This window comes from Epinephelus lanceolatus, chromosome 17 (genome assembly GCF_041903045.1).
Source record: "Epinephelus lanceolatus isolate andai-2023 chromosome 17, ASM4190304v1, whole genome shotgun sequence".
Classification (NCBI taxonomy): domain Eukaryota; kingdom Metazoa; phylum Chordata; class Actinopteri; order Perciformes; family Serranidae; genus Epinephelus; species Epinephelus lanceolatus.
In genome coordinates this window covers 34,514,014-34,532,026 of record NC_135750.1, presented here as the reverse complement: position 1 = coordinate 34,532,026, position 18,013 = coordinate 34,514,014, and the positions used below count along the sequence as shown (strand labels likewise).

At 38.7% G+C, this 18,013-nt stretch overlaps 1 protein-coding gene across 14 annotated transcripts in view; it reads right to left on the bottom strand.

The window, feature by feature from the left end:
* Positions 1-18,013, bottom strand: part of rims1a (regulating synaptic membrane exocytosis 1a) — a 132,478-nt gene that overhangs the window by 18,071 nt on the left and 96,394 nt on the right. For 5 of the 14 annotated variants that reach the window (XM_078176205.1, XM_033613548.2, XM_078176206.1 and 2 more), the window contains 3 exons: positions 17,841-17,897; positions 15,203-15,365; positions 12,965-13,063 (listed from right to left, as the gene is read on the bottom strand). In XM_078176205.1, coding sequence (XP_078032331.1) covers positions 12,965-13,063; positions 15,203-15,365; positions 17,841-17,897 — 319 coding nt within the window. Of the gene's footprint in view, positions 1-2,605; positions 2,672-2,969; positions 3,027-6,089; positions 6,174-7,524; positions 7,615-7,982; positions 8,097-9,890; positions 9,969-12,364; positions 12,425-12,964; positions 13,064-15,202; positions 15,366-17,840; positions 17,898-18,013 lie in introns of all 14 variants that reach the window. The other 9 variants (XM_033613545.2, XM_033613549.2, XM_078176209.1 and 6 more) reach the window with 7 other exon arrangements.

The window sequence follows — 18,013 nt, the reverse complement described above, 5'->3', positions numbered from 1 at the left end:
GTCACTTGCTGGTCGGAGTTCACATTTCTTGAGTTTTTCCTATTCAGTCGGTATCATTTTGACATTAAAAGTGATTGAAATTCACCTGAAGGAACAAAAACTGACCAATGGAAACCTGCTGTCATTTTTAAATTTCTCGTCTTAAGATGTATCTAAAGAACACAATTGCATGAAAAATTAAGTGATAGAATGTGGCTATAGGAAAAGCATCAGTCGTGAAAATGAAAGAAGAGCAATAGTTTAGTGAAAAATCAGTAGCAACAACATATCCACAAAGTGAAGCAGAGTGAAGCTTGTTCAGGAGCTGATAGTGAGGGATCCTGTTGCAGAAAGAGCAGCAAATAAAGGTTTAGACAGTGAAAGAACACATAGCGAAGGTGAAAGCCTTCAAGCACAAAACCCACCATATCTGCAGACATTCATTCACTGTAACCCATTCTCACTAAAATACAGGGGTTTATCAGAAAATCTTTTTGTTTCAATGTCTTTTGGGACGTTGCTCCAATCAGATCAACTGCATGTTCCACAAAATAATATTTTCATTATTCTCTTAAGTATGAAATATCTAAAAATGTGAATATCATTGTATTTTACATGTATACAACAACAGTTCTACTGAAAAAAAAAAAAAGCCCATTAATCATTTTACTGGCCATTGCTCTGCCATTATACTCATAATAGAAAATAATAAAATAAAATTATTGCTGCCTAATCTACAAGTTCTGTAATAATTCCAATATAATTTTCAGCTGTTGCTTTAGAAATATTGAAACAGACAAAAAATATGAAAAAATGGGCATTTAACACTTACCAAAAAAACTCAACACAACATTTACACATCTGCGCAGAAATGACTAAACACTGACCGTTGTGTCCACACAACACAGACAACACAAAGACAATAAACACACAAACACACAACAGCAGCGGTGTCTGTGGCAGTGATGTGGCAAAGACAGGTCACACAAACACACACGTACAAACAGGTAAACGTATGAAGGGAGGGGGAAAGCAGTCCTGTCTTGTCCCTCTCCACCACAGTAACTATAGTAAATTAAAGGGGATCTGCCTCTGTGTCAGTGGGTTATGGGGGGGACACTCATTCAAGGGGAATCCCCTTACCAAGGGGCTGCAGTGGGGCCTTCTTTCCTCTGGAGCCCCTTAAGATGGAGGTGGGCATGATTCTGGTACACACATACGCACAGTCACACGAGTGCCATACAAACCCCGCAACATAGTGTGGAAGCAGCAGCATGCAGGAACGAAAATGAGAAGAAAGATGGGGTCGAGGAAAAATGGAGAGAAAAAAGCAACAGAAAACAAATAAATAAAAGATCATCCAAATCATCTGACATTTAAGTGAAATGTCTTGACATCTATTGGATGGATTGCTATTAGATTGGGTAGACAGTTATGTCCCCCACAATATCAATTATCATAACGTTTCATGGAACACTACCATCAAGTCAAATTTTTAATTTGTCCAGTAAGCTACTTTCAAAGCTAATTACATCCAATCATCCTAAATGTACTTTGTATTAAGTGCTACTGTAAGTAGCACATGTTAGTATAATAACATCCTACGAACATCTCAAACTTTATACCTCCAACACATAGGCATGTTAGCATTGCCATTGTGTGCATGTTAGCATGGTGACATTAGAAGAGCTGCCAGCATGGCTGCAGAGAAATAAAAATCTAGACTGATTAATAGCGCAACAGGTCAGAGATAAAATATGTACTTTTGATTTTGGAGTGAGCTGTCCCTTTAAGCTGTTCCTGTGCTTTAAGACAAAGCACCTACAGTATACTATACCACTGATGTAATTTGGCTGAATTTATCTGGGTATGAACTTAATGTGAATTAAATGCCTCAAGATACATAAACTCATTTAAAATCATTTTTAAAACCTGCACCAACTGCTAATTAAATACAAATAAATGTTTACCTTTCAGCTATCAAAACAAGTCCATGGTTTATCGTGTGTCTGTCTGCTTTAATCCAAAGCCCCATTCAGACTGGATTTATGGTTGTACATAAAACTACAACTGAATGACTTAAAACTTAAACTGAAGTGTATTTTTCTATGATTTCTAGGTGGATATATGGATTTTTAGATGCTATGAACATCAGAGACAATCCTCACAAAATCTAAGTCACACTGAACAATATCAATACATGTTTCATGTATGACTAACTCAAATTCACATCACACAGTATCACATCTCACATCTCTCCCTCTGCGACTCTCCTTTAAATCTCCCACACCCACTGGGGAGGCTGAATGTCCATGTCTTTAACAGCTATATCCTATGGTTTCTGGGTGGTTAAAATGCCATCCAGAACAATGTGTCACATTACAGAGGAGCAAAGTCATTATATCAATTCCCACGTCTCACTCTAATGTTAATCCTGTGCGAATGGAGCTTAAGATTAACCTAAGAAAAGATGGCTTCTTCCAAACTGGCGAGTGGAATTGAAGAGATACCAGCAATACATATTTTTTAAAGAGAATTTTGAAGTTGGTCATATCATTTCAAGCTCCTGTCAATTACCTCTTATACTACAGTTTGACATGTGCTGAGCCTACAGTACATGCCTTACCTGCCTCTGTCAGAGAGCTTCCTGCCAAGAGTGTGACACTCAGGCGTCTCCAGGGTCCGAGGCTGCCTGGAGAATGGTGGATGAGCGAGGGGAACAATACACAAAAGAAAAAAAAATATGGATGGATGGATGAGAGGATGGAAGAGAGCATGATGGAGGATACATCATTTAGATTTAAAGGAGTCTGACTCTGTCAGGGGGCTGTCATTGGCCTTATAAGTTTATGATCTGGAAAACAGGAAATAGGAGGCATGCTGTGATGGATGGCGTGATTGTGATATGAATAAGGGGTGTCACACACTCTTGCTTCATCTGTAACTGTGCCTGTGTGTGTGTGCACATAAGTGTGTGTGTGCGTGTGTACCTCTTCTTTGTACTGAGGTGAATTAAAGTCTCTTGAGTAGGAAGTAGCATCCATATTCTCCATTCATGGACATGAAGATGACAAGGATGACACATGCACCGACACACACACACACACGAACACACACAGTCACACTTCTGATATGAATTATGGACATCATGAATTCTAAGTCATTGCTGGGAGCTAAGCCTTGGAAAAGAGAGACTTCTTAAAGACTGAGCGAAGAAGGAGAGCACACAGAAGCTGCAGATGCATTTCCCAGAACAAAAAGTACACTTGGAAAGACTGCAAGAAGCAAAATCAATGAGGCAAGATTTCACACCATAACCACTACAAACTACTAAGTTCAGAAGAGAACAAACTGGGCACTAAAAAACCGCGAAGGAAGAATAGAAAAGCAAGAGGACAAAACTTCAGCAACACCAACCACAACCAGGGACGAAAACTATCGCTACAGCTCTTGGCAACAAAATTACAAATCAGAAAAACACCACCCACAAGCTGAAAACCCATACAAGCAACCCTTCACACAATGTGAGTGAGACAGCATGAAACAAATTAGAACTTGTCTATTCCTACGGGACACTCTGACTTATATTGACAAGTTCTACATTGTCCATCATGTTCACTCTCACTGTGCCCAGCTCACTGACCACAATTCAGGAGTTTGGGCTTAGTGTTAAGAGGCTAAATTGCAAAAAGTGACAAGAATAGCTTGTGATTTTATCTTGTATTTGTTAAAAAAAAAAACTGCAGTTGCAACTGCAACTATTACTGGTTTTGAGAAAAAAATAAAAGGGCTCACATTAAAAGGTATAAGCAAGTTTAAAGTACTAGTTTAACAATCTGGGATATATATTTGCTTTTTTTTCAAGAGTTAGATGAGAAGATTGATAACACACTCATATCTGGGTTAATTATGAAGCTAAAGCTAAGCAATATTAGCCTAGCCTGGCATAACACCTTGAAATAGGTAACAACAGGTAACAAAATCCACCGAACAGTACTTCTAAAGTTCACTGACAAACATGTTGTCTTATTAATTCATCATACCTTTGGACAGAGCATGACTCGTTGTTACCCCCGTTTCAAGTCCTTATGCTAAGCTAAGCTGACTACCTGGCAGTAACTATATGTTCACTGGTCAAATATGAGGGCGGTATGGATCTTCTCACCTAACTCTTAGCAAATGAATGTGTATTTCAAAAAAATGTTAAATTACAATTAATTTGAAGGGCAACTTTGATATTGTTAACCAAGAATCTATTTTCACGTTTTTGTGTCTAAGTGACCGATGGAAACAACAATTTTATCCTGCAACCAGCAGCTGTGAAACAGGCTGCAATGTAACATTAATGGGAAACTGTGCATCGTTAATTTCTGTTCATTTAAATGCTTGTATTCGCCACTGACAGGCTGTTAGATTATTATTCTAAGTGTCTGACAAAATTATGGAAAGGACCCTACAGAGATGAACCTTTTTGTTAAAGAGTAAAATCCTTTTGCTTAACCAGAAACAGATCCGAAGTTGCTATCGCCACCTCACCAGACTCCATTTAGACTCAGGTTTGCTTGAAATAAACCCTAAATTCACCAGTAACATGAGAAAATATGCTGGCTATATACACCCTAAAATTACTGCTTATTACAGTTTCTGGTTAAACAAAAATGATCTTACACTTTAACAAAAAGGTTCATCTCTGTAGGGTCCTTTCCATAATTTTGTCAGATAATTATAAAAACAGTGTGAGCTAAAACAGGCTCTTTTAGTGGACGTAAAGTGATGGTACACCAACCCCTAGAGGTAACATTGTAGCATGTTTCACTGCTGCCAGCTGCAGCACTCTCGGTCAATACTGGACCAATTTCAAGCCATATTTTTTCTAAATATTTTTAAACCCTATTCACATAGGACTAGTATTACCTAAGGACCTCATGTGATCCAGAAATTACCAGCACATTCCCACAGGATAAGTGAAGCCTGTATTTTATTAGAATTTACAGAAATTCTGCCTTGGACAAAAAAATTACACAGCACACCTAGTGGTGATGTACAGTGTTTACCTCTTTTTTCTTTTTAAATGTGGGTCGAACAAACAAAACCAATTCTGCCACACATTGTCACATTCTCCAACTCACATTGTCTTTCGAGATTTCGCTCTTCTGATGGATTTGAGCTTGCTTTTTCTGTGAATGGGTCTCTATGCTGTGTAGGAAGCTGAGCCTTCTGCACTCAAAGGGCTGTCAGAACTTCCTTTTATAATTGCTAATGCAACCCCCATAACTTTTCCACTATAAAAGAGGCAAAAACAAGGCACAGAGAAAACTGAAAACCTAAATAGGACGCCAAATCATCAACATGCTGATTTGGATAGGAGTAATATTATTTGACCTCTAACTTGAAATCTGTGTTTGGCAAAATATGGTAGGTAATTTGGGGTGGAATTCTTACTGTACTTGTCGACAAATTGTAGACATAGCAGATTTGCATAGGATTAAGCTCACACACGACCTTAATTATTACAAATTTCCAGAGGTCCACAGGTAATACTACTACTGTGCGAACAGGGCTATAGATACAAAAAGATGTAAAATAGGGTCAAGGTGAAAAAAAAATACAGAAGTTACCCTTCAAAGGCATTTGAACATTTGAAATCAGCCACCTCGATGTTGTACTGAATTTGGCTGGAGTAAGTTAAATTATACTTGTTTTGTATGATACAAGATAAAGTCACTCACTACACTTCTATCAGAGTAGAAAGAGTTGGAATAATTTAGGTTGCAAATTCACTACCAACTAATCACAAAATATCACAACTCAGCAAAGAGATTAGTGTCAGCTGTGAATATGAGGTAGAGCTTGACATCTGCCTGAACCCAATAACACCCAACTGAACCCAAAGGACTTCAGTCAAGTTTGAGAGAAGGTGTTCCTTACAATACTGAAAAAAGACCTTGGGAATTGGTGACATACTGGGTGGCCTTTGCCTCGTAAAAAAAAAAAGCCTTTCTCTTTTTAATATAATTCAGCAAAAACCTTAGGGTCTGGTTCACAATGGCATCAGATAAGGCATTAGTCAAGCTCTAAAAGGAAGCGGCTGGAGGTCCACAAAAGGGTACCTGTCATCTTCAGGGGAAGCATGTTGGATAAGAATCCTGGGACTTGCTGGACGTCTTCGGGGCAGGGAATGGGACAAAGATTTTCTATGTGTACACATACAAAATATATCAATCTTATGACCAAATTGGAAAGCCATTACAAAATCAGAAAGCCATGCTATTCCATTATTGGTTATGTACCTATAGTGAGAAGCTGTCTGAGTCTCTTTGTGCTTGCCATGGCTACAAGTAATTTTTTTGGCAACTTAGGGGCAGCAGTACACTGAGATACAATCACCTTATACAGTTGACATGGCAACCTTGTTTGCAAACATTTCCCTAATTGAATATTGTGGGGCAACGTTAGCTTTAATTTTGAGTTATGACATTTTAGTTCAGTTTTGGGGTCTACCAACTCCTGAGGGAAATATCTGAATATCTTGGAATCCAATCTTTTTAGTAAAAATGTCCCTTTATGTGTTTTCTTGTTGAGCTGGAAACAATCAACAATGTCCGGCTAGTTGCTTGTAGATTTACTGCCAACAAAACACCAACAATAAACCTACATGCAACTTCCAGGATGAAGATGAACAGGAGGAGGACTGAGTAACCTGACCCTCATCTTTTACCCTGCAGTCACAATAGAAAGGTATCACTTAACAGCTAGTGTGGACAGGATAAATGATTCCAAACAACTCTTTCAAACTCTTTCTTTGTGAATATTGTTATAAAATTGGCTAGAATGCATTCAAACCTATTCTTTATTAGGTTAGGTTAGGTATTTTAATCACACTGTCGATAATGGTTATCCAAGAAACAGCACTGGCATCAGAAATCTCTTTGGATCAAGCAAGACTTCTGGTCTTATTGAGTCTTAAAAAAAAAAACCTTGGTGACACTGGAAATGGTTATGGAGTGAATTGAACACATTAGACACAAGAGTGGTTGAAGGTTTGATTCTACTGAAGCCTGGATTGGGTGAAACTAAGCAGGGTAAAGAGGGCTGGTTGGTGAAGTGATTCATCTTTAGATACAGTAGTTAAGGTAAGGTGAAGAAGAAGAGGTGCACCGATTCTGTTGTCAAGGTGCCAATCTTTGATGGGTCGATGACAGTTTCTAGATGGTGATACCTCAATGATAAATGATTAAATTTGGCAAAATCTTGCTCGAATCAAGTAATTGAACAAATAAAAGAATTACTAATGATCCTTACAAACGGATGGTCTACTCATGTTAGTTTTAGAAAAGCACTGCACCTTGATAAACAACTTGAGGATTGTGGCAAAACATGGATTGGAACAGTGGTGTACAGTGATGGGGTCTGGGTAGAGTGAGAAGGGTGGATGCTTAATCTAAGACCATTCAGACGGTAAAGAACTACAAACACCGGGGAAAGGTAGAGGATAAGAGACTACTGGAGAACTACAGGAGGGTTGGTTGGGACAGAGGCTGGTACCTTTCAGTCTCTGGTGAGGGGACATGATTGTCTGGAGTCAGACAGTTGGCGCTAGCGCTCCTAACCCTGTCCAGAGAAGGCTGCAGATCACTAGAGGCACCACAGCACAACATGCCATCCAATGGAGGAGGAGACAGGAGGAGAGGACAGAAACAAACACAAAGAGAAAAAACAATGGACAAACAGAAAAAAAATGTTTTAAAAGAAAGTCTGGTTTGATTCCCAAAATCATAATGCTAGCCTGAAAACTAAATCATGACTGGCTGGCTGGTGTAAGGATGGGAGTGTCTGTAAGTTGTCATGGTTGTCATGAAGATGAGGTATAGCCGAAACGTGTTATTTGATTGTCATGACAAAGGATGGAATGCTCTCTGCACATTTCTCCTAACCAGACATGGGTTACGCTCATATGTCTAACCATTAATAATAATCTGTACATATGTATGTATGTGTCTTACCTAACTGTTGCCTCATCTGTGAACATTACAACGCGTTGTGTGACGGAGCTGCGTGTAGCCATGACCCTGTGCGATCCCATGATAGATATCTTTCGACATGCAGGCAGCGTTGAACTAGTCACAAGATGAAAATTTCAAAGACAGCATGCATTTGCAAATAAAACAAAGTAAAGAAAAGAAAGCTCAGATTGGAAACGAATCTGTGAAGCTCCTGCTACTGTAGAAAATACTCACATAAAAGGAAGTCTGCAGTGTTTGGCAGATATCCTAACTAGAGATGATCAACATTTACTACCATTAAAGGATAATGTGCTTTTCCACAGGCTGAGAAAATTTCACACTGACACCACAAAATGTGTAAAGGCCTCAGTATGCTTCAAACAAAGTGTTTGTCTAACTGTGAGAGAAACTGGACAATTTTTGACTTTCTGAAACAGGACGCTGGCTATGTGTGAGGCGGTGCGGAAGTAGGCAGGATTCTTCTCTCTCAAGCCTTCTTTGCACAACTACTGTACTTCCATCACTTTATGTTAGTTATTTGAGATCCTTTATTCCTCCTTTGAGAAGATGCTGTCCAGAAATGTGCGCAGTCATCCCCATTTCATTGCGTCAAGACTACACAGTCATGCAAAACCCACAAAATTTTGGAGTGAATTCAGGGAGGCAGTGTGACATAGCCAAGAGGACCTATTTTGGCCACAGCTGGTTCCGGACGTAAAAGTCACATTCGTTTTCTCCATAGACAGTTTAAGGTGACTCATATTTGGAGCACTTCCTCAGCTTGGAAGAGCATAAAACTGTCCCAGTCAAATAAAATGAACAAAGGACAAGCACCTGCATTAGAAAATATGTGGTCCTAGGATAAAAAAACGAATGTATAGGCATATTTAAACATCAGCCGTAGATATAAACTTCGACTCACAGGATGCATTTTGTGTAAAAAAACACCCAATCGCCAAGATAGAATTGTGTAACATACTGCATACGGGCAACAGGGCAGAAGCAAAAGATTATAATACAGTCTGCAGCTTAAATTAATTCACTTTTGGATTCTGGGTCACTTAAAGATCAATCATGATACCAGTGGGTTATCAGACTGACAGCGATAAGCCTCTGGGGGCAATGGCCAATATTTCAGGTACTCCAGTATAGCCAGCAGACATCTGGGCCAAGATATCCTTTTGCATGTGCTGGTCATTTGATGTCATCTCAATAAACAGATATCTACATATGAACACAGGTAATTTAAAAAAAAAAAAAAACCTAATATAAGGGCTGGTTGGTGAAGTGATATATAGTGAATATATAATATAATATAAATTATTGTCAGACAACAGCCCAAAGGTTCTACGCTTGCATGTCGGCCAACGTGTTCTGCATCTCCATACGGACTTGTTACCTGCTGTTCAAACTTAATTGGTCAACATTACTCAGAACCAGAACGCTTATGATACTAAAATCTTGTCCCGTTGCCCACAGATTCTGCATACATGCAGATATCTATTTATAGAGATTACGTGTAGATGAATTCAACAAAAACGCCGCCATGTTTGTTCCAAAATGCAACAACAAAGTGTTTTGAACTCATTAAGGCTTTGATCTGTCACTCTAACTGGATTCATCCCCATAGCATTGGCCACAAAGTCTCATGGTAATTGTAGTATCTATAGCTCTCTGCCATGCCAAACAGACAAAAAAAACATTATTTCACAAAAATTAAGTTTAAAACAATCCAAACTAGTGGCCATAATATAAAACTATAGGGTTGTTTTACTGTCTGGTAGTCCTGTGTTTCTATTTGTAACGTTGATTAAGAAATTGAGAAAAAGTTGAAATACATTTACAGAGTAAAGCACTTCCAGGTTTTTGTTTGTTTGAAGCACACTGAACCCTCACCTGTGGACTTACCTGTTTGTGTGTTTGTGGATACCGTTGAACAAAAGGGGCATCTTAGGTGGCAGTGTGTTATTGTGCCTAGTGGATCTCCTGATGTTTGCATGCATGCAGCAGACAGAAGTCAGAAAATGGGAGGAATGGGTGGGAGAGGAGAAAAAAACAAGACTGTGGGAGTGTTTACACACAACAGACATAAAGTTTTGTAGGTCAAAAAAGGCGCCAACTTATCCAGTGATTTAATGTACCATCTAGTAGGTAATTGGGCTTATTTTAAGTTACGCTGTTTACAGAGGTATAGCTCACCAGCTCATGTATCCCATTCTTACACAAAAAAAATTACTTACACTGAGAAAAAAAAAGGCGTGTCATGTTTCACCCTGTAAAATCAAGTTGATTTCAGTTTTAAAAATCTTTGAGAGCGACTGCCTTGAAAAGGTAAGTAGATACCACTATTAACCTTAAGTTATGTGTACATTATATTTAAGTAATAAGTTTCCTTAGAATTTAGTTGTATATACTTCATTTTGTGAGGCTTTTGCAACTTAGAAATGACAAGTGAAATTCACTTGTCATTTGGATAGTGGATTTGTTTTAATTGTGCAATTTGATTTGTTACCACATACACTGACACTCCTACAAAGTAATAATTTGTTGTTGTGATTACTTTATTTATCAAGGACAATCTGTTTCCTAAATTCTACTGAGTAAACACAACTGTCCAGTTAAGTCAGACTTACTTCCTAACACTTGGAAAGAAAATGTTTATTTTACTTGTCATTTTTATGTTGCAACAACTTCACAAAATTAGGTGAATACAACTTACTCAAAGTAAACTTAGTAAACCTAACTCAAGTCTAACAGTTATATTTACATAACTTTTTCGATGCAATCAGTTTCCTAGATCTTTTTAAAGTAAGATCAACTTGTCAGATTTTGCAGTAGGACTGTCAGTTACTTCTTCACAACATTCATGTTGTCATCTGGTATGTTTCTATACAGTGCTTTCTTTGAGAAATCACTGGATAAGCTTGTAGGTTTTTGCAGTGTAAGCAAGTGGAAATACAGCACTGCGTGACAGCTGAACAAGCATCAAAAGCCGGCCTTCATCTCTAGCGACATGCTTAAAAACACTGTCCTCCCTCAAACACATCTGTGCATACAAAATACAAAAAAGAATGTTACCAGCTTATTGTATTTCTATCTAAGACGTATGGTTGTATAAGAAGACGCCCGCAATGACATACAGATGTGTTCTCAAGCGTGTAACTTACCTCTTTGTCTGTGTGCCTAAATAACAATCTAAGACCCATGTGGAGGTAACCACAGTAGGTGTGATGACCAAATGTTAAGTGACAGTAAAAGTCTGATATCATAAACTGTATTAGGATATGAGAACAGAGTGAAGAGACAAGACCTGCAAAGAGAATAGCAGCATGCCAAGAATGAGCACAGTCTGAATGCAAGCATGGTCCTGTAGTGTCCTCTTGTGGATCTGAGGCAGCAGTACAACTAAACAATCTGCTCTTTGGCTTCTTTTCCTCAGCCTGACCGACCCGTATTTCATTTCCTCTACTTTTATTAATTTAAAATGAGAGTAAACACCTCTGCTTGCCTGTTCCCCACATGCTACCCTCCTGACTGTCAACTTTATCCAAAAATATGGAGAAAATGACAAGTCATTGTCAAGTCAGTGATCATAGGCTTTATTTTTCTTACTGTCAACAAACCGCATGAAAAGACCAAAACCAACCTTGAGTGTATCTACTAACAAGTACTGTGTGTGCATACTCACATCAATGAGCCACACTGTTGCACTGGCTGACATGTTCATTACCATGAACACACACACTGTGGTTTATTTTGACTCAGTCCCACAAACACCATCCTCCTGTCCCTAATACTAACTTGAGCACCAATTGTGTATTAATCCACAGCTGAAATCTGCAGCTTTCTTCCTGTTTAGGTAAAAAATCAAAACTACAGTGCCCAGCTGGATTTGTTTTTTTTAGGCTTTGGGTTGAGAGCCACAGACAGGGTAGGGAAGCAAAAAAGTATTGTGAGAGGGACAATGAAGACAACATTTCTGGTGTTTTTTCATGGGATTTGTTGACTATAACAAAACTACAGAATATTACCAGCCTCATCTGTTAAATCCAGTCCACAATTTTATTTCTACATGTGTGTGTTTTGAAATGACTTCTTTATTTGCATTACATTGGAAAGAAGACTATGTAGCTATTATTTTCTGAATGACAATTTCCTTTATAACACTTATTTAACTTTTACAACAGAGAGTCTCGATTACAGTAGAATATTTTCTCCCACTTTCACCCCTTTATTAAGAGTATTTTAAGTGGATTTACCTTTTTTATTGCATAGAGAGACAATTTGATTAAAAAAAAAAAAAGTAAAAAGGACCACTGCACACAACAACTACAACTAATCCAGTACCACAATGTAATCAATGTCATGATTGGCCAGTTTACCTGGTGTGGAGGCACTCAGCACTTTTGCCTCGCATTGACTGGTGGATCATGATGACCTCACTGTGGTTACCATGGGGATGGATGACACATTAGGAAATCAACAACAGTCATAAAACCAGAAGAGCAGAAGGAGAAGAGGGTGAATAGGAAAAGACGCTGTCACTAATTGCTACACACACAACACACACACACACTCAAAGATGCCACAACTAAAGCTGTTCTGTTTAAACACTGCTCTAAAGTCACTTTATACAATATGACAATCAACGGATAGCTACTGCACCAAACTTGGTTCCAGCCCCAAAATAAACAGCCATGAAAGAGGGACATTCAGTGAAAGAAAAGGGTAGAAAACCTAAATCAGGAAATATTTAAAAATGGTTATAGTAAACAAAAGAACTTAACCTGTTTGATCAAATAAGGTTTTAGCAAATTTAATGACAGGCGTTCACGCTTACATGTAAAAACAGAATCAGTAGTCACACAGATGTTTTTATAACTGCACACACAAATAAGCGGTCAATGTCACACACAAACAAGCAGCTCTAAGATTTACTCTATTTGGATATATAACAAGGGTGCTCACACACAGACACTCACCTGTCATCCAGGTACTCCTCCTGGTGGCGACCTCTGGCAGCGTCATAACGGGTTGGAGAGCGAGAACGACGAGTATAAGGAAGCTCATCATCCAGACTCCTATAAGACAGAAAGGGAGGAAGGGAAGACAGAAGGAAAGAAGGAAGGATGGAAGGAAAGAGGGAAGACTTATGTCAGGTTAGTGGTCAGGCGGTATTGCAGCAGACTCTTGGCGGGGCTCATCTGGCTCAGCTAGTAAAAGCAGAGCTGGCAGCACTGTGTGTTCTGCTTCAGACAGACATTTCATTAGTAGATGGACTCTGTTTGCTGCCTTCCAGCAAACTCTCATTCCTCCTCTCTCCCTCTACCATGTTGCTTTTACCTCTTACAAGTGACCAGTGTCTTTCAGCCTTCCCACCAGGCTGGTGTTGGTCCTTCTTTAGTATCGATCATTAGACATCAGGCCATTCAGCCCACCTCTGAAGACTAATAGTCCATGATTTATATTGTGTAATTATGTATTACATTTGGCCAAAATATAACCATTTGGAGCACACTAAATATACAAACAGGTGTCTGAGAGGTGGATTATGGATGTATAAACCTGTTAAAATTAGTTGCAACAACCTGGTCTTACGTGAAATGACCATGACCTGTTCACACCGCAGTATGTGGTGGTGGCACATAATGTCTTACTAATACGTGCCAAAACCACAGAAACAATGCTGATGTAAAGTCAATTAGGATTCTTTGTTGTGGTGGACACACAAATTTACTGGTTCAACGACGTCATGCAATTAGCTGTGGTTAACGTCACAATCTCGTGGGTGGTATAAAGAGCTAGAAAGTCCTCACAGCAATGAGATGTGGGTGGTGGATGTGTCAGACAAAATGGGACTTTCACCCAGGAGACTACAGTTTGAGTAAGGTGTACTTCTTTCAACTTAACGGCTTATGTCCTTTACATAGTTATGTCATGTTATGTAATGTACTTATGTCACTTTACGATATACTGATGTGTTGCGTTCATAATAAACATTGTTATTTTAACCAAAAACACAAACTTTTTCTAAACCTAATCAAAGTAGTTTTGGTGCCTAAATCCAACTGTGCTGCCACCACATAATTTCATCGCACTTGCCTCTACCACATAATGCCATGTTAGACGTGATTATTTCACGTTTTTCTGAAAGATCACTTTGCATTGTAATCACTGTGATGCTGAACATAGCCTCCACTCTCCATGAAGGGTCATTCTTTTCTTACGCTTTTAAAAACTTTGACACCACAAATAACTAATCTGAGACAGCTAGGATTTGTACCCAGGTTCATTGTTAACTGACTTATCCATCTCACTGTTAAGAAGCAGAAAAATAATTAAAGCCTAAATTCTTTCTTAATCTGCAACATGTTAGTCTGGAGGTTTAAACGCATGTCCTCTCACAGAGTTGGTGATTAAAACTAAACTTTCATCTCTGTCAGAGAAAACTCAGGTGACTTCAGACTGTTTACATCAAAGCTATACTCAGATAACTGCGCCTCTTACCTGCCTGTCAAACAGCATCAAACCATAAATCTTTCCAAGATGGTCCAGATGTCAGTGGAGCTCTGTGGGTATTAGCTATGAAGTCCGGCAGCCAGTGGCTGCTTGCTCCGCTGTCATCAGTGGCTAACAAGCGGAGCTTACCGCTAACAGCAAACTAACAAACTCCACAAATCCATTAAACACTTCCACCATCCACAGTCAGACACACACTGATTATTTCCTGCTAAATTACAGCTCATAACTTGCACCAAGGGCTGCCCCTGCTCCTGTGTGAGTGTATTTGCTGGCTTATAACATCCTGGCGCAGACTATTTGCTGGAGTTTGCCAGCCTAACGCTCATGCGGTATTTTAAGATAATTGCGAGCACGGCCATTCTTGAATTTCCATGTTTGTTAGTTCACCACTCACATTTTTGTCATGTCTCGACTTGTCAACGTAAATGAAACATAGATTTTGTCATATTTTTTATTATCAAGATCTATTTTTTGCTCATCATCGTCTTGCTTTGGTCATGGAAAAAAGGGTGTTGATGAAAAATTTTCATCATAGTTTTCGTCAATGAAAATAACACTGCAGTTTAAAAGATTTGGGCATATCACTTTAAACATCCCTTGCTCTGTTTCCCTCAAACTGAATAATGTCTCATACTATTTTATAGAAAATAGTACATCTGTTAAAATTCTGCATGTTGCTCTCATCCTTTAACCCTCACCTCTGGGCGGGGATGTTGGCTGGCCGTGACCGGATTCGTCCCTGTTCTTCACGGTGTGGGGAGACAGAGCGGGAACGTATGTGATGGGCTGGCGTCCTCTGCTGGTCCGGCACCTCCAGGGTAGACCCGGACTCCCGCTGCCTCTCCCTGCCACGTCCATCCGCTGCTGGGTGGGAATGGCAGTGCACGAACACACACATAAACACACCTTCATGAGAAAATGTAAATGTTTCGAAATTAATGTAAATATATGAGAAATGTAAGTGTCAAGGGACTCTTCAGTAGTTTCTAATGCAGGCCTCCACAGCCCTGATCCAAAGTAAACTTACAAAGAAGTGGCAGAGTCCGCCATTCCCACACTGGATTCGGACTGCCTAGAGATCATGCTAATGGCTTAGTACCACACAGTGGCTAAGTGCATGTAAAAATATTCTTGTTCAGTATTCTTACCATGGTGCTAACATCTTAGCATGGAGCCTGATACCACTGAACATAATTGTATGGTAAGCGCGACAGTACAGTGTGTCTCAAGGATACAGACTATTAAAAGATTAGTCTAATAATAGAACTGCAGCTGGCTATTTTTCAGTAGCATGTCCTGTATTTTTGAAATGTAGTAAAGAAAAAAAACCTTTCTCTTTCTTTGGTGGTGTAGCAGAACTATCTCTGAAGATAAAAATACAAACAGAAAGACTGATCAGCCTTGAAGGGATCTGTGGGACTGTGTCAGGCTTTGTTGTGGTCCCAAGGTCACTGGTTTCATTTCCAAGAGAACAGCACCTCAAAGCTCACAGTGGGTCATTAGTTTTGCTTTGGAAAGTGCTACCAAGGTTTTTCATTGATTCCTACCATGCATGGAAATTAAAGAAAAAGTTGGTCAAAGGAAGGTGGTGTATTTTTCCATCCCTTCTGTCTCTCTTTTTCACTTCAGTTCTCATTAACAAAAAAACACAGATACATACTGTTGTAGAGTTCGACTGATATAATGTAACTAATATTATCCTAAGGGGTTTTCATTGAAGAAATATATGATCAAGCAGCCTGATTATTATGATAGCCCATATCAACAAATGTCTGTACATATATATATATATATATATCAGTCCAGCCCTAACATACAGAGACAAACACTCAGACAGACATTTACAATTATACACTAATACACATTAAACCAAAAGTTGAGTGTTTCAACATACATGGTAGTAAGTTATATTTTAGATGGAGACCCAGTTCAGAGCTGAGGCAGAACAATGCCTGCGTGGTGCGTGGAGCCTGGATGGTTTCTCCCCATGCCAACATGTAGTCTATGACATGACAGTGTTTCCCGTACACATGATTTATTTGTGGTGGCCTGTCGTACCCACTGTTATCTATGTTGTTTTTGATTCAATTTAGATTTTAAATTATTTTTCAAGTAATTTGCTTAGAATGTTTTAGAATTATACTATTGTCAGACAGCTGCACAATAACAGGTAAATTAAGAATAGGAAAGATTTGAGTTCACATTGAACCTTAAAGGGTAACTTCAGTATTTTTCAGCCTGGACCCTTTTCCCACATTTGTTTTTGTTTAAGTGACTAATCGGAGAATACATTTTAGAAACCGGTCCAGTATTGAGTGAAACAGCTGCAACCAGCAGCATCAAAACAGGCTGCAGTGTTAAAACTGCCGGCAGTTGGACACCCTCAATCACTGACATGCTTAGACTGTTATTTGAAGTGTTGGAAAACATTACAGAAAGGACCCCTACAGAGGTCAACCTCTTTGTTAAACACTAGGAGCTTTTTTGTTTAACCAGAAACAGCCCGAAACTGATATTGTCAAACACACCAGAATCCATTTAAATACACAGTAATTTTATCATCATAAAACACACTTCATTAAAAGTCAACAGAAGCAAAATAAACTCAGAATAGTCATCTTGGTTTATCTCTTCACTGTTCCAACAATCCCCACTCTGGTTTGGTTGAAATAAACCCTTAAGTCACCCAATTAGATGTGAAAATAAGCTGACTCTATACACGTTTATTTAAATGGATTCTGGTGTGTGTTTGAAGACAGCAATTTCAGGCTGTTTCTGGTTAAACAAAATGGATCTTACTCTTTAAAAAAGAGGTCAACCTCTGTAGTATCACTCTTATAATGTTGTCAGACACACGGATTACATTGCAGCTGCTTTTACAGCAGTCTTGTTCAATACTGGACCAGTTTCAAAAAAATCTGTTTCCATTACTCATTTAGACACAAAAACATGGAAAAATAGGGTCTGTGTCGGAAAATATTCAAGTCACCCTTTAAATGTTGGTGTGCATTTCAAGTCATCATTAATATTTTCTTGATTCATTTCAATTAAAAAAATAAATAAAAATTCCAAATCAAAATTTAGCCTCTCTTTAGTTTGTATCAGCTGGTGTAAATTTTGCATAACAGTGTAAGGGTTGCTTGTTGCATATGGAATACATTTTGGGACAAATGATGAGATACATTTTGGCACAAAACTTATTCCATACAAAATTAAAAAAATAAATAAAAAATGCATACACCTGTTCCAGCCAAGCAACCCCTATAATAACACCACAAATAAAATACAGTTTGTGGGAAACACTGAGGGTAGTACTAGGAAATAATCCCCACCCACCTTTAGACACTATTGCTGTACCTCCATCAAATTCAGGCTCTGTTATACGTTGAGAACCTAAACAGTCATAGACACACACACATACAGACACACACAGATGTATATATACACCACACACATATATGGGTGCACGTATCCAGGTGCATCAAAAAACAGACATTTACATTGATATA